This window comes from Ammospiza caudacuta, chromosome 6 (assembly GCF_027887145.1).
Source record: "Ammospiza caudacuta isolate bAmmCau1 chromosome 6, bAmmCau1.pri, whole genome shotgun sequence".
NCBI lineage: Eukaryota > Metazoa > Chordata > Aves > Passeriformes > Passerellidae > Ammospiza > Ammospiza caudacuta.
This window is the reverse complement of record NC_080598.1, coordinates 14,784,554-14,809,409: the sequence shown is the minus strand read 5'-3', so window position 1 is coordinate 14,809,409 and position 24,856 is coordinate 14,784,554. Positions and strand designations below refer to the sequence as shown.

Genomic DNA, 24,856 nt, shown 5'->3' with positions numbered 1-24,856 from the left:
TTCCTAGCAGGACTATGAGGATGGCACAAGGAAATCCTGGGATCTGAAATAACTGTTGCAAGAGTCATGGCCAAGCAGGAAGAAGTGAAGAACGGAAAACCTTCAGTCATCTATGCTTTGCTTGTGGTGTACTTCATATCTGGAAAGCACTTGACCCCTGAGCTTTGGCTCTAACCTCCTTACCTGCATTTTTATATCCATACCTGGTATCATCTGCTCCAGACCTTCTTGAAACATCTCAGTCTTTTTCAGACTACATTTTCCTTCATTTAATTTAAAGGTTACGCTTATCTTGATGGCTGAAGCATCTTCAGGAAGAAACAATGAAACACATTATTTTAAAAAAAGGAGTAGAAAATTGAGATAGCCCTAATGTACACCACAATGATGACTAAGAAAAATATGCTGATATGAAGTGATCATCACAGAAAACCTAATGAGATGTCAGAACTCTCCTGCTGTGAGGCTGGTTCACAACTGGAATTAGAATGATGGGTAGTACATTTTATTGGGGGGGGGGGAAAAAGTGAGAGACAGAGAAAGACCAGACCTACTACTGGGTGAATTAAATAAGGGTGAGCTGAAATCAAAGGAGATACTCCAAATCATTTCAGAAAATAGTTTATGTCTATAGCTGTAAATGCCTTCTAAACTTTACAGTCCAACAGCTCAACCTAAACACATTGTGTGTTGCCAACACTGTCCAGGTGTGGAAGACTAAAAGGAGACATAATTCCTGGCCTAAGTGTTTATTTCACTTTTTCTTTATTTTTAAGTCTCAGTTTGAATGATGCTGATGAAGCAGTATAAAGGGAATTTCCTGCAGCAATCATGAACTACAATCATGAGCAAGAGGAAGGAAAAGAGCAATAGATTATAACAGGAGGGGGAAAGTCAAGAGAAATACCTTTGTTTCACAGTTATCAAAGAAAATAAATCAGTCAAACTATGTAACAGTAAATGTGGTGATTACCCAGCCAGCTGGAAGCATTTGCACTTTGCTGCTTTTTCTTAAGCTGAGAGGACCTGCCACAGGTGAGGGTGTAGGCATCTTGTGTTCCTAACAGACAGACAGACAGACAGTAAAACGCAGGCACAGTGCACACACTGAGGACTCCTGCAGCACAAAACACACTGTGAATTCGTTGACTGGCATCAACACACAATGTTGTTCATACAATACTCCACATTACAGCTTGTCTCTTCCTAAGCCATTCAAAGGATTCAGGAAAAGGGCATCAGTGCCATAAGCAGCACTGAGTCCTGTGGGATGGAGGGGCTGTGTGGGCAAAATCCCAGACCCCACACAGGGCTGGAATGCCTTGGCCCCATTCACCAGTGCCTCTCAGGGCCAATTAAGGAATGGCCCAGGGAGCACAGAGAATTCTCCCCATCCTCCCCAGCTTCAAAAAGAAACTTGTGAGAAGGGAATCTGAGGGTAGAGTGTGGTTATAAAAGACAAGGAAAGAGGGGCTTTCCTGGACACTGCCAGGGATACAGCCCTTTATTATCTGCAGTGAAAGAGGAGAGATCTCTGTTTATTGACTGCTTCTTGGGGCTTTCCTGACAGGGATGAGTTTGGCCTCCCCTACACTGTGTACAGAACCACGTGCTCAGTTCTGTCAGCTCTGACTTACCAGAGAACACCTGCACATCTGGAGAGCAGCTCAAAAAGCATCTGTCACTCCCACCGCTCTTGATGCAGTGCAGCAGCACCTTGGGTGACACACTATCAGACAAGGGATCTTTTGTCTCTGAATAGGATAAAACAAACACTCACAGGATTAAAACATCCACCTTCACCCTACCAATAAATCAGCATGCAGCTGCTTTTGTAGCCAGGACCTGAGAGCACCCATGCAATTAATATGCTGTTCAGACAGAAACTTCTAGCCAAATAAAATCACTGGAAGATCACACCACAAAAGAAACTTCCTTTATCATGAGCAAGCCTTCTCATGCAGAGGAACAAAAGGAAATAGAAGAACAAGCTAGATAAAAGCACAGGAAGGAAAGCAGAAAGCATCAAAATCCCTCAAAGTATCTCCTGTTTTTGGGGTTGGTTTGCTGTTTGTTTTCATGAGTTTCAACATCACTACCATGATGCCTTGCTAAAAATTAAAGCAGAATACCAGGAACAATGACTCACACCACTTAACGGGACAGACCATCAAATTTGACTGTAACCACATGGCCCACCAGACACATCAGGAGCAGAAATGTATTTATTAGACACCTTACCAACACAGTCCTTTTTATTCCAGTGTAGCTTGTAGTTAGGCTGGCACAGGCATTCATAATCTCCCAGTGTGTTCACACACAGCTGCTGACAGCCACCATTGTTGATGCTACATTCATTAATATCTGCAGAGCAAAGGTAAGGGTGCTTTTAAAAAGTTGCTCTTCCCAAAGTTATGCACTGCAATTCCACCAGGTAAATGTGGGCACAAAAACTGCTCAGTAGGGTCTTGAAGAGACTCTTCAGGGATGCTACCTGGACACCCAGTTTCAAGAGAAACAGTTTGTCTTCATGGAAATCCCTGGATAAATATCAAAGCAGACCAGATACTGGTGGCTCATAATTAAACAATATCCAGCCTCAGCAACATGATAACAAATCAACTCTAAGAAAAGCAGATCAAGTCAAATCTGTGTTGCACTGTGCCTGGTTAATTAAAATTTCTAATTTTAAATAAAAACAGAGAACAGGGCAGGATTCACACTGACCAATGCTCCAAAGTGCTCTGATAGATGCAACTACTGTGGAACACTTTGGCTCTTTGGGCAAACACCACCATTGTGTCCTTCCTGTCTCTTTTGGCCAATTATCCAATTTTGGAGCCTTGTCCTGCCCAGGAAATGCCAAGAGGAGGAGAAATTACTGCCAGCACAGCACATGCTGCCTCTGGTGCACCCTTGCATGCTGCTGCAGGATGCAGCATTGAGCAGTGCTGCATGCAGGGTCAGCACTGGGGCCAGTGCAATTTATCCTCCTCATTAAACCTGCATGGTGGGACAAGAGTTCACCCTCAGCAAGGTCACAGATGAGACAAAACTGGGAGGAGTGGCCGATGCACCAGATGGTTGTGCCACTATTCAGAGGGACCTTGACTGCCTGCAGAAATGGGTCAATGGGAATCTCATGAATTTCAACAAAGGGAAATGCAAAGGTCTCTGTCTTTGCTGCTCAGATGCACCCTGAGGAGGGCTTCCCTTCTCTCCCAGGGCTTTATGGCAATTGTACACAAACCCAGAAAGCTGCCATCAGGAAGCCTGATCAAAGCCCCATCACGTTTGTCCATCTGAGGGTACCTGCTTCCACACACACTTATCTCAATGCTGCTAAGTTCCAGTCACTGCTGTCCCCAGACTGGACACCCTCTAAGTGACAATTTGTTAGAAAACACTGTGAAACACATTACAAAACCAATCTGATTTGGGGGAAATGTGCTTTTAACAGAACTGAGACAGCAGGGGTAGGAATGAGAAGCAGAGGAATAATGGAGAAAGAAGGCAACACCTTAAACTGGTACTGCTACCTAAAATACCACAAATCTTTGGTTTTCATTTACCTTTTCTTATGATTCCAACCTCTTATCTTCAGCACTTACTGACTTCTCCCACAGAGGTCAGAAGGTGTATTCTGAGTGTCCTATCAGCTCTGACCAGCCTGTGATTGCCAGTCAATGAGGGACTTACTGTGGTATGAGGATTAATTAACATCTTCTGCACAGGGGTATGACAAGAAAAGGCCAATTAGCAGCCAACAGCAAAATTACAACTCCTTTTCCTCACTGGTAGCCAAAAGAAATTGAATTAATGCAGAGGAATTAATCAGAAGTTGTCTCTTACTAAGTAGAGCTATTCCTTATCCAGATAAGTTCCCATTTCATCAGGATAAAACACGGTGATGTTGTAGCTCTGTAATTTATTTGCAGAATTTCTAGAGGCAGAGGGTAGAACAGACAGGCACACAGGGATTTCTGAATTGTTATCTCCAACTGTGCTCATTCTGCCTCAGAAATAAACAGGTCTTACTAAGAATTTAGTAAACTTTGGACTCACTAAGGTCTTGCCTAAAGCTTATATAAAACAAGCTTGATTCCATTTAGTGTCCCAGTTATTCATGTTTCCTCATGTTAATTCTGGGAATTCGTCAAATATTTGAGCTTCTATGAACAACTTGCTCTTTCCTTGTAGGAAAGACATAAAAATTTAAGAGTATTAATCTTGGCCAGTGCAAAGTGGCACTACATCAGCTAAATTCCAGCCTACATCACATGAGGACCTGACACATGCACCTGCAGAATTGTAATTTTCAGAGTCATTCAGAGCTTCCTGTTCAAGCCCTACTCCAGTGACTTTTCACTGAAGTCAATGATTCTTCTGCATGTGAACATTGAATTATGGACTTTAGATCCAAGCACAAAACCCATCAGTTTCTCCTAATAGCTACAGGTCCCTTTTGCATGCAGGGTGTAAAGGCAAAAATCGCTTGAGCAAAGCCAGGAATGAGCAGGATCAGTTCCTCCTTTTCCTGTGTCTCATTATCACAGCAAGGGGTAAAATTTGCTCCGTAGGACACCTGGGTCTGCCGCAGTGTGTGTCCTGCAGGGCAGGGGGAGGCTGTGCCTGTGCCAGGGTCTGTGCTGTGTCTGTGACTCACCTCCACAGTGGGTGAAGCCATAGAGGGCATACCCCTTGTTGCAGGAGCACTGGAAGGCGCCGGGCTGGTTGGTGCACGTGTGGTCGCACGCGCGCTCGAAGGAGCACTCGTCGATGTCTGCAGGGGACAAAGGGGACAGAGGGACATCAGCACCCCCCAGGCTGCCCAGGGAGCCCTGAGAGCCTGCAGCTGAAAACTCTTATTTCATTAGGATCACTCTACTTAGAAAGTAAAAGTATTGCCTCTGTTTTTTCCTCCCTAAATGAAGTTCTATTTGAACATACAGCGCCTGATTGAGGTCTGCTGAAAATCACAGTGCTCCCTGAGAATGAACATTCATTATACCATCAAAAGCACCAAAAATTTCTGTGCTAGTATATTTTGCATGCCAGGTAAGAACATTGCAAGACACACAAAAAGTTTACATCAACTTCACTAGCACTTTTCATCAGTCTTTTTTCTCGGGCTTTGGCATGAAGCATGATATCACTTCTGAAACAGGCTAGGGAAAGCAACAGAAGTGACAGGGACAAAAGGGAGATGGAAGGCTTTAAGATACAGTCATAAACAGATTTCATTTAAATAAAATCCAAAAAAATCTCAAAAATCAGATGTTTATACAGTAAGTTTTTCCATATAAATAGTTGTCCTTCTTTGCCTATTTATAAGGGATAAGAATGCACAAAAAAACTCAGGTGAAAATTACTTTCTCTTGGTCAGTTCAGTTTTCTGAAATTCACCTTTAATGTCATCTGGTTGCCTAGGAAATCACATAATTCACCACTTGGCTGACTCAATTGACATTGTTTCATCCTGTTGCTTTTCCACAAGCACAGACCATTTTGATCTTCACATTTTTTGTGCATTTAAGCAGCTTAAATAGAATTGCTAAATCTATATGTACAAACCACTATAGAGCAAAGCAAATATGCTTTGTGAGTCTCACAGGAAAATCCATGTCATCCTCAAAAGCAAATGCTCCATGATGTTTTAGGGAACAGAGATTCCATTCTGTCTACAGACCCATAATTTCAGAGATCACATCATATCTTTTTCCTTTAATAATGAGCTCATGGCAACTAAATATCCTATTAAGAAATAATAGTTTCACTGCAATGGTGAATCAGTCAGGAAAATGGAGAGAGAGACATTGCCTAATTTTCCCTGTAAATTATTTTAAGATCATCAAGGCGGGGGGAAGCATTAACCTCATAGAGAGCTTTTTAATATGATGTTGTCTCTGTCCCTTCCAGATAATAGCTCACTGTGCCATTAAACTTATCTCCTACAATAGCATCAAGCCAACTGTATTAACTCAACAGCTGTTTCAGAAGAAAAAAATTCAAACTGAGGAACAGAAATTATTCTGGAGTCCATTATCACTTCATCATTGTAGTAGATGTCCAAGCCACGCTGATTTGTCCTACTTTTGTTGTACCATTGTCTCTCCAGTGCACATACCTTGACAGGACTTCTCATCTGTTAATAATTTAAATCCTTTTCTGCAGCTGCAATCAAAACTGCCAACAGTGTTTTTACAGAAATGATCACAACCTCCATTATTGGACTGGCATTCATCAATATCTGTAACAAAACAAAACCAAAAAAAGGCTTCAGCAAATTAACACAGAGCTTCAGCACTCAACCTACTCCCACTGCCAGATTCAGAAAATAGTCATGTCCAGTCACTTGGAGGAGCCCAGAAACAAAATCTGGTGAGACTCCCACAAATTAAGGAAGGAAGGAAGATCAGATCCAACTCTTAAGAATGATCCAGCCCATTCAGCCCCAGGACAGTGTTATTTGCTCTCATTTAATGTATTCCTGCCAGTTGCAGTTGGGTAATGCATTCATAAAAGACCATTCCCTAAGTTATGTTTGGAAACACTTTGGCTCCAAGGCTCTCTAAGAGGTTTCAGTATTTTAAACATTCTCTCCATTTCCTTTCTGTAAGCCCTGCAGAAATCTCAGGCAGAGACTTCCTGAACTACCCCGTCCTTTTCATGGCAACATTAGAATGAGGCCTTTATCTAATATTAATTGACTCGGGCCTGGGGATTTCATCATTTTTACTTAGCAGAACAGCCTTAACATCTAATTACTGGAAAAGCAATATAATATACAACCTAATCGTGCCTTTGCTGCTTGCCAGAGCTCTCATTAGAGCTGCTTGGAGCAGTGCATATTTATAAAACACATCCCTGTTTACACACTGGTGTTTACTCACCAGCTCTCCTGATGCCCAGCCAGGCTGTTGGGTACCTGTGAGCACCCACACCTGCCAGTGCTGACCTCTGTTTGCTGGTTCAGCTCTCCCAAACCTGACCTCTGGAAAACGAGGCACAGGAGGTGGAAGTGGAGAGTGGGAGGGCAGAGAAGAAGAGATTCTCTGCACGATACCCCTGATGTGAAGCAAAGCACGGCCTCTACCCCTGTGCAATCCTTCCTGCGGTCAGACCGCACACAGCAGCTTTCCTCTGGGCTGCCTCTGTTTGGAGATGTGTATCTTGCAGGGCCTGGGAACACCTAGCAGGGGTACAAAGCCCACCTTTGCACGTCTTGCCATCGAACTGGAGGGTGAAGCCCACGGGGCAGCTGCAGTGCACTCCGGTGGAGGTGTCCTTGCAGGTGCGGTCGCAGCCGCCGTTGTTCACCGCGCACGTCTCTGCAACGAGACACAGCTCAGGGAAACCGCAGTGGCACCAGAAACACCGTGGCACACAAGGCACAGCCCCAACACACTGCTATTCAAACACTCAGCCCAGAACACACCAGCAACTGCTAAATACACGTGTTGGCAAAATCCCTGCCTCAGCTACTTCCAGGCTTTTTGTGGGAACTCTACAAACCAAAATGCATTCCTTTTGTGTCTGAAACACAAATCCCTGCTCCTTGGTGATGAATCTGTTACTGCCAGTCAGGTTCCTTATGCCCACAGTGGATTCTGGCTGATCCCCTGACACTTCCCACCAATGAGACACCAGGTTACACTCAGCACTACTAAATGAGTTTTCTTGAGTCCCTCCCAACTCCTCTTCCCTACTGCCCATGCTCCCAGCCATGGTGGGTAACACCCCCATGAGCATTCCCTCAGCCTGGGAGCCCAGGTGCCATTCCCACCAAAGTTTGTTCCTCTAACTTACTAACTGTCCTTACTTACTAACTATCCTTAACAAACTCCCTGCTATGCCAACCATGCCTGAATCTCACCAAACCTTGATAGTGAGCACTCCTAAACACAGTCCTTCACATCCAACCAAACAGAAATAACTCACTCTTTTTTGAATTCATCCTCTTGTCATCAGTCTAACTACCTCAGTTAGTTTAACTGGCTGGACAAATACAATTTTACATTGCATGTATTGATTGAGAGAGCTGCAAAGAATGCTTTTTTATGTCTGCTTTTTGAAATCTACTTTCTAGCTCTGTATCCTCATTTTCTGCAGCATCAAGCATATGCTACTTATTGCCAAGTTTTGAGAACTTTACTGGTTTATTCCTTCCCAGTCTCTCATCTCACATGCAGTATTGGCAGGCTGTATCCAATCTCCAAGGAAAGACAGAATGCATCTTCTTTCTTCCTCTGTCGTTCTTTTTGAAAACAAGGCTATTCATTACATGTCTGAACACTAGGGAATAACATTATTTCCTGAAGAGAGAGTGGATCATCTTAGGCAGAATTCAGCCCAGAGCTGCAGGTAATCATAAAAAAAAACCCCAAAAAAGCCCCACACTAATTCTTCAGTCTAAAAGGTTTCAACAAGCAGCAGAATTATTTTGGATCAGCACTTTTACCCATAAGCAAGCGCCGCTTCACTCTCTTGTCCACATCAGCTGCTGCTGTGGTGTTTCCCTCAGAAACTTCAACAGCAGCTTCTTCCCTCTCTGTAAGGAGCATGAAAAAAGCAAGTGAGTAAAGGTGCCCTGACTCATCTGACATCCAACACACACAAAGAGCTCCATCACACACTGAATCAGGGACAGTCAGAACTGACCAAGCAGAAATAAGTTATTTTTCAAGAGCAAGTAGTAATAAAAATCATGAAGACCCTTCAGTCAAAACCATGAGAATGTTTTGCTTTTGTGGCTTCCTTACAAGCCATGTTTGCTTCAGTGTCCTTAACAAAACAAAAGATGTGCTACAGATGTAGTGAACAGCAGCAAGATGAAAGAGCTGATGGAGCTGCTCTGTTAGGAGTGCCCTGTCATCATCCATCGTGGGCTAATTACAACAACCAGCCAGTCATGCCTCAGCATTTGATTTCAATCAACAGACAACAAACTCTCCCAGAGACTGCAAGAGTTTATAAATCTTAAGTGCTTTCTTTACTGGATAACTGCCTTGCCAAAACTACACATTAATTGATTTCAAAGTCCCAGTTTTTACAGAAGTATTCCTTGCTCACACTACTGAAGAAAATAAACCTAAAATGTCCCAGAGGGAAGGAAACCTGCTTTGGTTAGTGACAGGCCTCCTGTTTCAGGGGGACCAGTGATAATGACAGGTTGCAACAGCATTAGGTAGCTGCTTAAATAGGGAAGCATAACTTGCCTGGACCCACCCAACTCACCCATGCACTATCAGGTTCCTTCATTTTGAACTCCTTGACATTTTCTAGCCATACCATTATGAGGAGCACTAATCTTGCCCACAGAGCAGCACCACACCCCCTGGAGCTGGGGATCCCCAGCAAAGCCCTTCCCTGCAGTGCATACTGACCCAGGCAGGTTTTGCCATCCAGGTGCATGACGTACTTGGGGTGGCATCCACAGACAGGCCCGTGCTCAGCATCGTCACACGTGTGCTGGCAGCCCCCATTCCCGTGGTTGCATGTCACTGGGGAGAAAACACAGGGCACTCTCACTTCCAGCACTTCTGAGGGACCCTGTGCTGTCCCACTGCCACCTGAGCATGCAGTGCAGCCCTGTCCTGAAGGGCACTGTGAGACACTGCACAGCTCCCTCATGGAGCTGAACTTCCAGGTGTTATGACTGATGGCACAAGTCCCAAACTACAGACACACAGCAATCAACAGACCTGTGTGACAGTGCCCAGAAAAGACACCAATTCTGGTTCAGTTCAAACACACACAGCTCAGGTGTGCCATGTTAGCTAAAACACACCAAGCCCCATCTCACTGTTCACTTTGGGAACCATAAGCACATGCAGAATGTTGCCTACAAATGCAGCTCCTCTGGTTCTTAGACAGCTCAAATCCCGGTCGGCATTCACAGGCAACTCCTCCTTTGGGTGTTTCTCTGCAGATGTGGGCACAGCCATGGTCTTTGTTCATGCAGCTCATGCCTTCTGTAAAACAGGAAAGGTGCCAGAGCATCAGCACCCTCAGCAGCCCTGTGTGCAAGCAACAAGGTCACTTCAACACACACAGACTGAGCCTCTGGCTCTGGGAAGGCCCTGCAGGGTTGGGACAAGAAGTTTCAGAGAGGAAAGGCAGTGAGTCCAGTCCTGCAAAGTCAATAACCCTTCTGTGATCATTTCTTTGACTGCAAGGTCAAAGAGCAACATCCACAGATTTGTACAGCACCTGCATTCTCATCCAATGCTCTCACTTTATACTTCCAGGTGTTCATAAAACCTCCTCATTCCTTTTACAAAAGTGGCAATGTCCAAGTCTAAAATGAAGTTCCTATTTCTCTGCTGAAAAAAGCAGCCTGCTGACACAGGAATGTTTAGAACAGCAATCACAGGGCTCAACCCAATTTCAATTCCTGGCTTACAAAGCAAATTCCCAGAGCCATAACCTATCTCAGCAGTGACCAAGTGTTGAGTCCTATCTCAGAGCAGGCCAACATGCAGATTGCACGCATGCTATACATTAATTCTCTTTATTGTTAACCATTTTCTTTTCTTTTTTTTTTTTTTTTTTACTGATTTCAGTACACACCACCCAAGATAACCTCACTGGGTATTATCACAGTGTTCTGTATTTCTACACATCTTCCCAGTTAGGCAGAATTTAGTGCTAGTGTCTGCTTTAACCAAATGAAGAACCAATGTGACACTAATGACTGGATTTCCTTTGCTACACCTCCTGCCATTTTTATCTCTGCCAGCTCGTGCACAGCATTTAATTGCCAAAGTGCTTTTCTTGGCCTTTGCAAAAAAATATAAAGTCAATTAAACAGGGAGGAGTAGTTTCTAAAATTATTGCCAGAGCTTCTTTCCCCTTGCTCCATAGCTCAGTGCAAGCAGTGTCTTTGCCATTTGCAAGAAGGTGGTGCAGCCTGCACACACACAACACAACAACACCCAGCAGCTGGCTGAGTTACCCAATGGCATCAACAGACCAAATTAAACAAAGAGGTGTGCTTTTAACAGAATACCACAGGGTTTTGATGGAGTCCTCTACAAAACCAGCAAAGAGAGGACATCTCAATGCTGTCCTTGGGTGTACAGAGAGCACACCTTTACCATCAAATTCTCTGTCTGGGCACATTTGGATCCCTTAAAAGGACAAGTTACACCAAAGTGCTCTTTCTTCCCAGTGAGAACATTCCATTTATGAAGACCAGGTGGAACATTCTTTGGCTGCCAGGGCTGATCCCACTCCACCCCAGGGAACTTCTCTGGAGCTGAGCAGAGGTACAGTCAGAAGCAGAACAGCAAGGGTGACCATGCTGCAGGAAAGGGACTGTCAGTTCCACACCCTGTATATTTTTTAAACTTACCCAGCCCTTTTTTCAGCCTTACTACCAAGAGAAGCAAACCCCCTGCATTGTGAGGCAGAGGTCACCATTATTCCACTCCACTTCAATTAGGTCCTTTCTCCACACTGCTATTCTCACCCCCTGGAGCACCAGCTACAGGACCCTTTCTCTATTAAGACAGCTTTAAGCAACAAAAGAATGGACACTGCAGAGCCCAGATTATTCTGCTCTGCTGGCTTTTTGATTCCTTTCCCACAGTGAGGGCTCTACACAAGTCCAGCAAGACAATGAGGCTCCAAATCCTGCAGCACACAGGCACAGCCCAAGGAGCCCACAGGAAAGCTGTCACCCATTATTGTGTCAGTCAAGGAAGGAGACAACCCATGAGGCCACAAATTAGCCTCATTAGCTCTGGTGTTTTTGTCAAAGTTCTGCTCTTAAGCATGCAGCATGGTTTGCTCTGTTAGCTCGGAGGGGTTAGAGAGCATTAAGAGAATTAGCAGCTTAGTTTCTGTCAACAAAGTTATTCTTTTGTCTCTATTGAGCTACCAAAGGGGAAACTGCTCAAGCAGGTACTTTGGTAAAGTTCACTGGCACCAAACAAATGGTTTATATGCTCCATTTGGGATTGCTCCATTCTGAGGGAGCAGACTTCAATCAGGTCTCCATAGAAAGCTCAAACTGTGCTTTCCAGACCAGGATGGATTTTAATAACAAGGTATCCATTGTGGAACAAGGTACTCCACCAAACCCACCAGAATCTGGCTGACCTAAAAGGCAGTTCCATAGAGGATACCCACATCCACACATTCCAGCATTTACTTTGGGACTGCTCTTGTTTCCAAAGCTGGTAGATCTCTCTCAGCCCCCTTTTACAAGGTTGTATTATTAAGGAGATGTCTGTAAAGCCATAAATGCTGTGTGGCTGCAAACCCCTTGGTGCACACACAGTCTCCCAGGTCACATTGTTCCAGTGCTGTTGCAATGGCAGACTGTGCTCCACAAACAAACCCCAAGCAGATTTTGCTCAAATCTCCCCACACACTTCCCAGACACACAATTTGTGCTGTAAGAGACTCTGCCCTACTGACCCACAAATATCCTGGGATGGATGGCTCTGGATTGTCCCACTCAGCCAGGAGAGGTGACTCCAGTGCCTTTGTGGTTGAGCAGATCCTGAGCCAGGTGGGACCTTTCTGATGACAGGACCTTCTTGAAGTTACCAGGAAACCTGAGCACTCCTGTCACTGGCAGAATGCAGGCAAAAAAAGCCAGCAGTATTTCCCTATCAGGTCACACTAAATTAATCTCTTACATGTATGATCTGGGTTTAAATATTTGTATTTTTTTGCACAGAAGGTGTCAGGACAACATTCCCCATCTGCTAAGAGCATTAAGGCCTACATGGTTAGGGCAGGCTCAAGCAGGCATTCTGCAGGACAGAGAGAGAGGATGCAAAGAGCTACCAGACATTCTGAGAGAACAGAAAAATGGTGAGGAGCATCAGCAGAGCATCAGAGCAGGACATCCCAGGAGTGCTTTAGTCTTTCATCCTTGTGTTAAGGCAATTTCTCCCCAAAAGCTCCCCAGCTCTCCCTGCTCTCTGCAGCCAAGGCTCCAGCAGGGACAGCTGGGATGTGCCCTGTGAGTTTACACAGGATTCCAAGGTGCCTTTCATCCCTCAGATCCCCTCCATTCCCACCAATCCAGCCCAGCTGTGACTGTGAGATACCACAAGGGAGAGCAGCAAGATTTGCCAGCTAGAGCAAAGGCAGCCACAAAGATGCACCAGGTATTTACTCACAAAAAACTCTGTTTTCCATCAAGCTTTTGCATTCCCTATTATGGAGCAAGTGGAACCAGACACAAGGTGCACATGCATGGCTGCCCTGCCAGCTGCTCTAACACCCTCCCTGGGTAATTCCTTCTCCCACACAGAAGAAGAGCAGCCCATTCCAGCAGGAAAACAAGGATTAAAAACAGGACTGTGCACAACTTCCCAGGACACCCTCAGTTCCTGTGGTTTAACCTCCAGGTCCCTCTGCTCCTGTGGGTTTAAATGCCAATATTGCAGCCCACAGGGAAGGTGCTCCAGGCATTGATATATGGAAATTTTAAGGGGGCTGGGAGACAGGGAAGGAAATATCCCCTCACTTTACAGATAAGAAGCAAAACTGAATGGATAGTCTAGGCAGTAGGAGCCAAAATCTGCTTTGATCAATGCTGTGAGGTCTCAGAACCAACAAAGTACAAACACTGAGCAATGCATACACGAGGCAGAGAGCAGAAATCCCAGAAATGAGCAGAAAAGCAGAGAACAAAGTGAGGGGAAAGATAAAGAAGTGAGATTTGGCTTACAACAGACATGCCCACCCAAGGGAAAAAAAAAGGTAAAAAAAAGGTAAAAAAAGGTAAAAAAAGGTGGGGAATCCTCAGCAGCACTTTACAGTAATGAAGGGGGGAGGGGGTAAGGTAGGCAGGAAAGGGTCACACCATGAAACCTGAAAAAATGGCTTTCAAAGAAAGCAAAACAACCACCTCAATGTTTTACTAAGAACAAGAATGTATCAGGCAAAACAGTGAGCTGAGGTTTTTTTTCTTAAGACTGGTTTTGATAAAGATGTATCTTATTAGATAGATTTTATGGGGAAAATCCATCTTTTTTGTCCTCTTTGTTTTCCCTTTCAAAGAAAAATACCTATGTTTAATGGATGTTTGTTATTATGGAAAAAGGGCCTTTTAGGGGAAAAAAAACATTAAGAGAAATTAAATGCATCTTTAAGAAAAGAGACAGAATTCCAAAGGTACAAAGAAGGGAGCAAATATTGGTGACAGGGAATGCTGCTGCTGTCAGTTCAAGAGAGTAGAAGGCACTCAAGCAGCAGCAAGTATGAAAAAGGAATTGGAAGTTTTTCCTCTCAGCATCAGACAAGACAAGGAGCTCAAGCAACCAATTTCAGTGCTTAGAGAGCCCCTCCATGGGTGCACACGAACTCACAGCCCTGCTGTGCCTGGCCCAGCCCCTGCAGTGGCAGGCTGAACCAGACCCCTGTGGGACCAAGCACAGGGCCAGAGGAGCTGAGGACACAAATTCTTAACCCAAACAGAAGATCAGTTCAGCTCTGTCAGATGGCAGCCACCTCAGCACCCTCATCTGTGGATGGCCATATATGTCTACAAATGTTGATCTCTTCACTTTGGGGATTTTTTAGAGTGAGATTTGTTTATTCATGCTCAGATTCCTCTTATAGTTATGCCAACAATAAGCCATAGATTAAAGACAGCCTTGCAGCTCTAAGCACTTCTTACTGAGATTTTCACTGTACAGTTCAATGGACAACTCCCTGATCTGAGCAACCACTTTAAAGCATCCCCTGAGGGCATCCAAAATAATTTTGTTCCATCTGATGCCTAATCAGATATCCAAGACTCTGATCTCTCAAAGGTCGCTTCACAAAGGTTTCACTCAAAACAAAGCACGAGATTTGAATACCTTTGGGGCTGACAAACAATAAATCTCTCAGCTGAAACCTAAACATTCTACGGGGAATCTAAAAGGTATCTGAAGACAGTGCAGCTATTGCCCTGTAACTGAAAATGGCCAGAACTTGCATTTGGGGCCATTCTCTGGGTTGGGGCAGAGTTTTGGTGCCCAGCAGAGCAGCAGGGAGCCGGGGTGCGGCAGCACAGCCTTCAGCAGGCACAGCACCGCACACACAGCCGCCATCAAAGAGAGGAAGGGATGCAGCTCTTCAAAGCCACTTGGAACATCCTGACACACTGCTCCTTTCAAAGGCAGCAGGACTCCCAGCCCCTTCTCAGCTTTGAAAACCCTGAGAGCCCTTCAGAAGGGGTTTAGAAGGGCGGGCGGTACCTTCGGAGCGGTGGATGCAGGTGTGCTGGTTGTCGCTGAGGAAGAACCCCTCCTTGCAGCGGCACTCGTAGCTCCCCACCGTGTTCACACACACCTGCTGGCAGCCACCGTTGTTGAACATGCACTCGTCTGTGTCTGAGAGAGAGAGGGAAAGGCAGAGATGAGCTTGGTGCCCTCACCACGGCACAGACAGACAGACAGACACCAGCTGGAGGCACCCAGGCACCCCTTGGTTTGTGATCTTTGTGATCCTCCTCCCTCAAGCCTGGGACATCATCGCCCATCATCACTCCTGCCCTTGACTGACTGCAGTCAAGGACAAGAGCAGAAGTTCTGGGAGCAGTTTGAATCTTGATTTTGCAACAATCAGAGTCTCAACAACACCAGAGAACACAGAAGGGCTCTGCTTGCAAGAGAACCAACACAACCAAAGAGTTGAAAATCTTCAGCTAAGCCTCTGAACAACAGGATGCCCATCCCAACCTCTAATTCTTTGGAATTTTACCCCTTAATAAGCACAGGTTTTTGAAACCATGAGTGCCAAATACTTCTCCTAGCCTAATTTTCAGAAATTTTTAGCAGGAACTGAAAAACACTCAATCCCTTAAAAACAGAACAAAACCTTGCTGAGGCAAAGCACTGGTCTCATTTGCAAATTCATCTGTAACACCATGTTTGCTCCCTGTTCTGTTCATCGTTCCTGGCTAATAGTACAATGTTTTTAATTTAACATTGTTGCATTTCTGGTAGAAAACAGCTGTCTTTAAAAAAAAAGAGGAGAAAGAGAGGCTTTTAGTAAGAAGCATAACATAGTATTACAACAGATTTAATGTCCACTGAAGGCAGTGAGTAAGGCAATTGGAGGCAAAGGAATGTGACCTGCTGGAGAAAAAGAGCGGCTGACATATCTCCATCACAAAGAAGCTGAGTATTTTAGAGTTCTGCAGCGATGTGAATGTGCAAACAATCATGAATAAACAGCCACCACGAGCCTTTAGTGCTACAGATTTGAACTCCAGCAGATGTTTCTGTCTTACAGACCTTGGAAAGCTTTCAAAAAAATCATCTCTTTCCAACAAGTAATTGTCTATTTGGCTTAAACCCAGGCACACAGCAGAGATCTTCAAAAATAAGGGTGAGAGGAGGGCAACCCTGGCGTGAACAAAGTAAATAAACAGATTAAGAGAAGATGTGATCCAATTTGCTGCATGCCAAAATATTTATTTAACGTTTACATCACAACTCAAAATTGGCACATCAGTGGTAAAAACCTCGCTGTATGTCAATGACATTTTGTTTTGTTTTATTTTATAGCTCTGCCATGCAATGCTGAGCAGCTCCCCAGCCACATAGCAGGTGGGAGATTTTGGCCTAGGTTGTGTCAGTGGTCACAAAGAGCTCAGCTGAAGCATGCCCTGGGTACAAGGAGAACACACACAGGCCTCTGGTGCCATTGTCAGGGGCAGCGTGCTCCTCCACATCCAGCCCCTCGTGGTAACCTCAGCTGAACTCCACTCTGTTTTTACACAAACGCAAAAATAAGATGGATGCTCTGTTATTTTAAAGCATCCGCAGATATTTTGTTTCCCTCTCTACTTTATTGAGATATTTGGAAGCTGGGGAGTTCAGCCTCTCCTCCACCTACACTGCAGAAAGCTGGGCAGGCAAGCAGGTAAAACCCAACCCAATCCCACTGAATACTCCAGAGTTTCCTGATTTGTCCCTGCAGAAGTTACAGCCTGGGGATGGTGTGACCCCCAGCTGATGTGCCACACACCAGTGGGAGCAGCCAGCCAAATTAGCTGCAATCATGCAGGGAGAGCAAGGCTCCCTCTGACTGCCCTGGGTGTGGAGGTGTGTCAGGCACTTCCACAGGAGTGCAGCACTAGAGGGAAACTGAGCCATCCCTGGAAAAACAAATGGCACAGGGTGAGCACACAGGGTGCCCAGGAAGCAGGACAGCTCCACCAGCTCGAGGCTCAGTCCCTCTGCTCTTCAGTGGCCTCCATCACACACACTCCCAGTTATCCTCTCCTTTTAGGAATACTCAGAGTGAGAAGCCCCCAAATTACAAGTAGATTTGAGAGAGAAGATCCTTAAGCCTTGAAACACACCTGACAACTGATCCTAAGCTAACTGTGGGACAGAGAGGACAATGATAGCACATGTTCCTTTATATAAACTCATTTAGCATAATAACAGATGGCATTTGGCACACTTAAACCCAAAGCAGTCCACAGAAACATAGCACAGTTATCCTCATTTACAGAGGGGGGGAAAGATCCACACTGGGGTGGTACCTCAATACCTGAAAACCCTTAGACTCACAAGCAACATTTCCTCTGTCTGCACTGAGTGAGCCCAGGGATGTGTTCCAGCATTCCCCACCCTGCCCCTGAGCACACCCCTTACCCAGGCAGTTGTGGCCATCGTGAGCCAGCATGAAGCCGTCGTAGCAAGTGCAGCGGTAATTCCCTGGAATGTTGAAACACTCGTGGACACAGCCCCCATTGAAGTCGTTGTCACATTCATCAATGTCTAAGGAATAAAGCAAAAGTCAGTATGATGGATGCTTGCCTGAGTGTTATAGACAGGGATGTAACTGCCTAAATGTGAGCAGCAACTGCTGTCCAAAATGGTCATTGTCTTGCAAACACACTATATTTAATGCATTTCTTGTGAATGACTGAGAAAACGCCCTGAAACTCCCTGGAAGCTTTACCTTATGCTTTTTAAGGCCACAAAGAACAAACTCATTATCAGGCTGAGTGAAATGAACAGGTGAAAATCCATGCAAGGTTTGCCTTTGATTTTGTAAACAAGAAGTAAATCAGGTGACAAAACAATCACTATTTTGATTTTAAAACCATCCTTTGTCATTTTCAGTGGCTCTGTTTTCTCAGAAATGCTCCATGCTGGCACAGACAGAGCGCTGTGCTCTGCTCCTTTTACCTTCACATTTCCTGCCTTCGCCGGTGTAACCCATTTTGCACGTGCACTTGTACAGCTTCGGGGTGTTCTGGCAAATGGCATCTGGGTGGCAGTCATCCAGCCCCAGGGCACACTCGTCCACATCTGTGAAAAGACAGCAGGCTCAGGAGGGATGTCAGCAGCAGCAGGAGAGCAGGGCACGGCTCCTGAGCACATCCCTGAGGGGATGACAAGGCTGAGCATCCCTCTGTGGTGCTCACAAGAATACTGTGTGGTTTTGTGTGCCAGGACAGAAACAGGCAGACAGAATCTGCACTTCAATTTCTGTCACATTCCACCTGCACATAGATATATTTGTATATATCTATAGATATATTCAGATAAGCCCATGGTAAGCTTTTCTGTAAGTTTATAAATGCACCCAAAACAATCTCGTAAGGATTAGATGCTCTGTGAAATTCAGCTGATAGGTTCACAGAGATTCATCAGAGATTGTCAATCTTTCTGATTAAAAACAGTCATTGAAAGAGTTCTTGATCACATCCATGCATCACCTGCAGCAAGCCCAAGGATTTTTAAAATAACAAGGGGAGAGGATTGAAATGTGCTTTCAAAGTCACCACCAACAAGTTAAAAGACTGACTTACCAATTAACAGATGTATAATCGTAAAATATTATTTTTTAATACAAGAGTAGTGTCTGGGCAGCAGCATTGCCAAATCACCTGGCCAGCCATCTCACAGCACAGCAAACTGAAGCAAAATATCCAGGTGGAAACTTCAGAGAAGAGGAAATGAAGAGAAAGGGAAACACCAACAGGAAGAACTCCTGGAGATGAAGAAGTGTAGACAGAAGAGGAAGAAAAGTTACAGGCAGCAGGAAGACAGACATCAGCACAAGCTTTTCACACAGCAGAAGAAAACTGAAGCATGGAAACAGGAAGATTTCCAGCAACTGGCTAAAAGGGATAATTGTAGGAGCAACACCACATGCAGGTACAAAAAGTGCCTCATAAAACAAGAAGTAGTGCATGAGTATCAGCAGAAAGCAACTACTTCAATAGCCAGCAACTTTTTATGGTGGGGATCACTTTCCAAATGGAAACTTCAGCCAGCACTTCTCCCATTTACAATTATAGCATTCATCCTGCTCTTTTTTTTTTCCTTTCCCCCAATCACAAAATATGCCTGTAGGTACTGCAGCAGCTGCCAACTGCAGAAAGTGTTCACTTGGTTTTAACTCCTAATGGGGTTTGGCAGTGGGAAACGAGGCAGAGAGCCAGTGCTAGAGCAGCAGTGCCTGCCTGGCTCTCAGGTGCACACAGCTCCAGGGATGGGGTCCCAGTCACTGCCACCATCAAGAAAGGAGAAGGTGGCAAACACTGGGAAGCAGCTGGGAAGGGCAGCAGAATCGGCTCTCTCTCAAAGCAGAGAGGTCAAGCCATTAAAAAATATGGGAAGCAGGGAATTGAAGGAACAAGTCGTGCAAGGAAAGGTGCGAGCAATAGCTGAGGGGTCTCCAGCTCGTGGGACTCCAGTAGGTAGGGCAGACAGAAAGGATGGGCAGGAAGGACAGACGGACAGAGGGCAGGGCATAAAGGAGCACCAGCCACACTGTGTGCCCTCGGCACCTCAGCTCTCCCCTGCCCTGCCCGAGCCAGGGGCACAGAGCTGCCCCGGCAAGAGGGGTCCCAGAAAACACCGGCAAGGAGGGGCTTCCCTCTAGGGCAGGACACAGAGACAGGGAGCAGATCTCGTGGCAGCAGCAGGACGGCAGCTCCCAGCTCAGCTGGGTTATCTTTACACCGCCGCTCTGTGATCCGCAGCGTGCGGTAAAGAACCGCAACAAGAAGCCGCATCTCTAATGCATGCAAAGGCGTGGAAAAGAGGGCTAGGAAAAATCCGTAGGCACAGAGAGCGAGATTTCCCCTTGCAGTGACAGCGTCCCGAGCACAAGGGAGACCCTGCAGGAACGAGACTGTGAGCAAACACCGCAGCCTTCAACTTGGCAGGAGGCGGCGGCGGGAGAACCCCGGGGCTGGTTCCGCGGGGTCCGAAGGCAGCTTCACACACCATCCACACCCCGCTCCCGAGGTGCCCGTCCCGGGGCTCTCCCCGCTCCCGGGACAGCGGGAAGCGCCGGGAAAGCGGCGCTGGCAGCACCCGCGGAGCCCGAGCGCCCTGCGAGCAGCCCGGGCACGGCCGCAGCTCACACCGGCACCGGCCCCTTCCCTTGGCCGCCGGCCCGGAGAGGAGCCGGGACCGCGCGGTGCCCGCGGGGGGAGCCGCGGTGCGGGGATGGGGAGAGCGGGGGCCGGGAGCGGGCAGGGACCGGGGCGAGGGGCACTCACCGACTCACCGGGCAGGGAGCGGGAGAGCTCAGCGGGCAGAGTAAGGGAGCGGGGGCACTCACCGGGCAGGGTAAGGGAGCGGGGGCACTCACCGGGCAGGGTAAGGGAGCGGGGGCACACCGGGCAGGGTAAGGGAGCGGGGGCACTCACCGGGCAGGGTAAGGGAGCGGGGGCACACCGGGCAGGCTAAGGGAGCGGGGGCACTCACCGGGCAGGGGCAGCGCGGCGGGCCCGGCCGGCGCGGGCAGCAGCAGGAGCAGCAGCGGCAGCGCCCTGGCCCCCGAGGCGCCGCGGCGGCCGCCGGACCCCATGGATGGCGCTGCTGCCGCTGCCGGGCGGGAGGAGGCGGCGGCCGAGGGAGTGTCTGGGGCGCCCGGCCCGCCTCGCACTGACAGCGGGCGCGGGGCGGCGAGGGCTGGGCGGGCCTCCCTCCCTGCCCGGCCCTGCCCCGCTGCTGCCCCGGGCGCGGTGGGCGCTGCCGGCGCACGAACCGCCCCAGCCCGCCCATGGGAGCCCCGGCAGCCGCACACCTGCGGAGCCACAAACACAGGTGTCCCATGGAGCCGCTGGAAACCCGGCAGCGGGAACACCTCACACCAGGAGCGGGTGCTCCCCGGGCCCGGGAAGCATCTCCCGGCAGGACGAGCCTGTGGCAGCCCGAACACGCCCGATGCGCTCCAGTCTCCATTGCGCTGGCTCAATACAATATTGACATTTTTACCGTGTAAAAATGTACACCCCGCCGCAGAGCGTGAATCCCCCCCGGCTGGAGGCCATGCCAAAGCCACGCATCACCCCACCCCCAAGCCAGCCCCATCCCACCTCCATTCCCAGCCAGGGATTGCTCACAGCTGTCGCTCCTTTGGCAGGTAAAATTGGCTCATACATTATTCACTGAAATTATCATTTCCTAAATAATGTCTGACCTTTCAGGCTGCGAGCAAGAGCAGGCAGTATTCTCTCCCACCCCTCCCTCCCATCCCCGTTTCACTGCCCTTTCCCTTTTGTTTTGTTCTGTGAGAAATACCGAGCTGTTTCTAGTTGCAAGGGCGGTTTATACACATTAGTAAATCTTCAGAATGAAACTTTCCCTCAGTCTTTGTCTTTGTTTCCTTAATGGCAGCTATAAATTACCACTCTCCTTTCTCACTGGAGCATCAGGCTTCATTGCTTTTGAAATGATCAAAGTTATTCTCTTTTTGAATCCAATGAGAAGCAACCTTTTGTGTCTCCTGGACGGTTTCAGTCTTAGGCAATCTCATCTATAAATACATAAAGCTGCTCATTAAACACTCCAAGGATTCTCCAGCCCTAAGCAATAAATGAATGAAGGGTTTCTCGAGAGTTTCCATGATCTCCTGAATAAACCTTCATACTTGGGGTGGGAACTGGCACACCTGCACATCTCTCATGCAGGGATATCACTCAGGTTTGTCTCCATAAACAGCTCTCCCAAATGGACAGAGAACCCATCCCCTATCCAGGCACATGGCTTCAAACCCCCTCACAGAAAAGCTGCCACTCACTTCAGGCACTGCCCAGTCCTCTCAATGAACTCGACCAGTATTAATTAAATTAACTTTCATCACAAGATTTGCAAAAGTCAAAGTAAGAACACATATGAAGAGTGCAGCAGAAAAACCAGCAAGAGACACTGCAGAGTCGTGTGACCAAAATACCCAAAGCTTCCTGAGGCACCCTAAAAGCAAAGCATCTTTCTTACTTCTGTAAACTAAAACATAAAGGGAGACATAAATATTTGGGAATGCCTGAGTTAGATCAAAAGATCTCACTGCAGCTTGGAAAACAAACAGAACAATATCAAATTCATCTTAGCTAATGAAGCCGTTTCTTACACATAAATCTCAAAGTGTTTTGTGAAGGATCCTGGCTATTATTTCACATTTAACACACATTTGTTTATGATGAGGAATTGCCATTAAAATATCTCTTTAAAGACACAAACCAGACAAGCTCAGACCTCAGCTCAGATGCCTTTTTGCAGCCTTTTAAACTATTTCTATTCACCCACAGAGTCACAGTGACAGATGACTGCTCTGGGCACGAAGACCTTTACTGGGGGAGAGAAGCTACAAAAATTCTTGAGATTCAACTTCAGCACTACGTATGAGGAACGGAAAACAACCACACCAGGGCAGTTGGACAGGAAGACAACCAAATAGGACTGTTGGGGGATTTTTTTTCCCAGCAATTTTAAATAAAAATCAAGTAACAAAGTTTCAGAGAGTAAAATAGATCCTGGAAAATAGCTACTTCCATAGAGGTAAGACCCTCAATTCCCCTCTGCTCTCCATTTTCACCATCACATGCAGCTGCCCCGCATTGAGAGATGGAGACTAACCTGCCACAGAGCAGCTGGATATAAAATCTGCTTCAGGAACTGCACACCTCATGTCCTGAGGAGAGAGGAATACTTTTGTCTACCAATTTGGGTTAAAAACTGCTTTATGTTTCATAATTCTTGTTAAATTTCATTATTTAATGATGACCAAACAATACCTGAAGACATGCAGATTGCCATTTCATCTGCACTTCAATGAGAAGTAGCAACTCTACTGGCCTGCATCATATTGACCCAAAACTGAGCATGATGAGTGCTTGTGACAGCAGCTGAAAACAACTGGGAGATGCCAGAATGGTAAAAGCAAAGTAGGATGCTGCCAAGTAAGGAAATATTCTCAAATATTTAATTGTTCCAAAGCACACACAAAATGTCTCAGTTGTAGTTTCAAGCCTTGCTCATCTCCAGGTATTCACTGAGTTTTCAGAATTGTTTTTCTTTGAAATGTATCACTCAAATTTTTGCACTTCCCATCTTAGTGCTCCAGGCTTGCTGAATTCTGTGCAAAGATAACACATCCTCAGTAACCAGCAAGACCTGCACAGGACTCATCTGAGACAGAGAAAATTTGTGCATTCTCTGGTCACAAGGGGCATTAGAAACCCCTCCCATGTAATTTATATGTCTTGTCCAAGTCTTTTTATGCTATTTGTAGAAAAACATTCCCCAAACAAATATCAGATCCACCAGTGACACTTTAAATGTTGCAGGATCTGCATCTTAACATGCCATTGTCACTGAAATGAAGAACAGCTCCTGTTTATTGCAGAACAGCATGGCCTATTAATACACACACATTTCTGAGTTAATAGGGGAAAAAAGGAGACACTTTGTCATGTGAAATAACTTTTAGACATTTGTGTTTCCTTGTGAGAACTTTCCAAGTCATTGCTACAACAAATGGTAACATTTTGGACCAGAGCAGTCAGTGAACAGCGCCTGCAGTTGCACAACACACTCTGCCCACCAAGGCCCTGCTCTTGGTGCTCCTTTTCCTTGGAGGAAACCTGAAAATCCTGAGGTGAGATGAATGAAGCTGCACTTACCTCAGCCCCACGTCCATCCCTGCAGAGGGTCAGGAGCAGCAGGTCCATCCCAGCCCAGGAGCAGAGCTCTGGTGTCTCTCACAGGCCCAGCACACCCACAGCAGGTACCAAATCCACAAATGCACCCCAAAACCTGCCCAAGGATGAGGCCAGAGCATGGCTCAGGCCAAGCTCACCCTCTGGCATCCCCCAGGATGGCCCCAGCTCAGGGAGATCGATGCCTTCCCCCAAGAGGGATATTGATATTTTTATTTGTTATTTCCCTTTGCTTACAAAAAGCCTCCACCACAGACCAGGTGCAAAACCTCCCATGCAAAACCACCCCAGGGGTGTGAGAGGTGAAGCACCAGAGATACCTCCAGATGAATGATCCAACTCGTTCCTTCTGTCTTCCCTGGTGGAACAGAGCATTCAGAGATGGCCTCATGTGGTTTGAAACACAGGGAACCGCAGCACATCTGAGGGTGTGTGTGCTCACAGACCCTCCCAAGGTCTGCGTGGTCCCTTTGCCTTCCCTTGTCCCCATTCCCTGACTCCTGAGCAGCATCTCCTCCACTGCTGGCAGTCTGACAGACGGGGATGGCCTCTGCAGCTGGGAGGGAGCAGCTGTAGCTGGACAGATCAGACACAAAACTGTACAGCAAAGATCTCCTGAAATGAGCCACTAAAATGTCCCACAGACCTGCACAGCCAGGCAATGAGCCAGATGATCAGCCAAATTATACCAGACTTTTTGAAAATAGCACATTAATGCTATTTTTTTAATGTTAGAAGACAAATTTTATTGCAATTCAGCAAATGAGCTACACCTGTAAAACCTCTTTGTATATCCAATTCACATTTAATGTCCAATGGATTGAAATGTCACAGGAAAAATAAAAAAAAAGGAAAACAGTACCTGGTTTTGTCATTATAATGTAAACTTCAACACGGCCCTTAAAAATAACAAGCCAGTGA

The 24,856-nt window shown here is 46.5% G+C and overlaps 1 protein-coding gene across 1 annotated transcript in view; it reads right to left on the bottom strand.

The window, feature by feature from the left end:
• The window catches only part of SCUBE2 (signal peptide, CUB domain and EGF like domain containing 2), a 34,600-nt gene extending 13,798 nt beyond the window's left edge, over positions 1-20,802 (bottom strand). Inside the window, exons 1-14 of the mRNA XM_058807105.1 lie at positions 20,670-20,802; positions 18,162-18,284; positions 17,622-17,747; positions 15,210-15,344; positions 9,849-9,974; positions 9,387-9,503; positions 8,462-8,551; positions 7,215-7,331; positions 6,128-6,250; positions 4,667-4,783; positions 2,242-2,364; positions 1,638-1,754; positions 974-1,060; positions 204-308 (exon numbers count right to left, since the gene is read on the bottom strand). Of these exons, the coding sequence (XP_058663088.1) occupies positions 204-308; positions 974-1,060; positions 1,638-1,754; positions 2,242-2,364; positions 4,667-4,783; positions 6,128-6,250; positions 7,215-7,331; positions 8,462-8,551; positions 9,387-9,503; positions 9,849-9,974; positions 15,210-15,344; positions 17,622-17,747; positions 18,162-18,284; positions 20,670-20,802 (1,639 nt within the window). The remainder of the gene's footprint in view (positions 1-203; positions 309-973; positions 1,061-1,637; positions 1,755-2,241; positions 2,365-4,666; positions 4,784-6,127; positions 6,251-7,214; positions 7,332-8,461; positions 8,552-9,386; positions 9,504-9,848; positions 9,975-15,209; positions 15,345-17,621; positions 17,748-18,161; positions 18,285-20,669) is intronic.
• Positions 20,803-24,856: the final 4,054 nt, after the last annotated feature.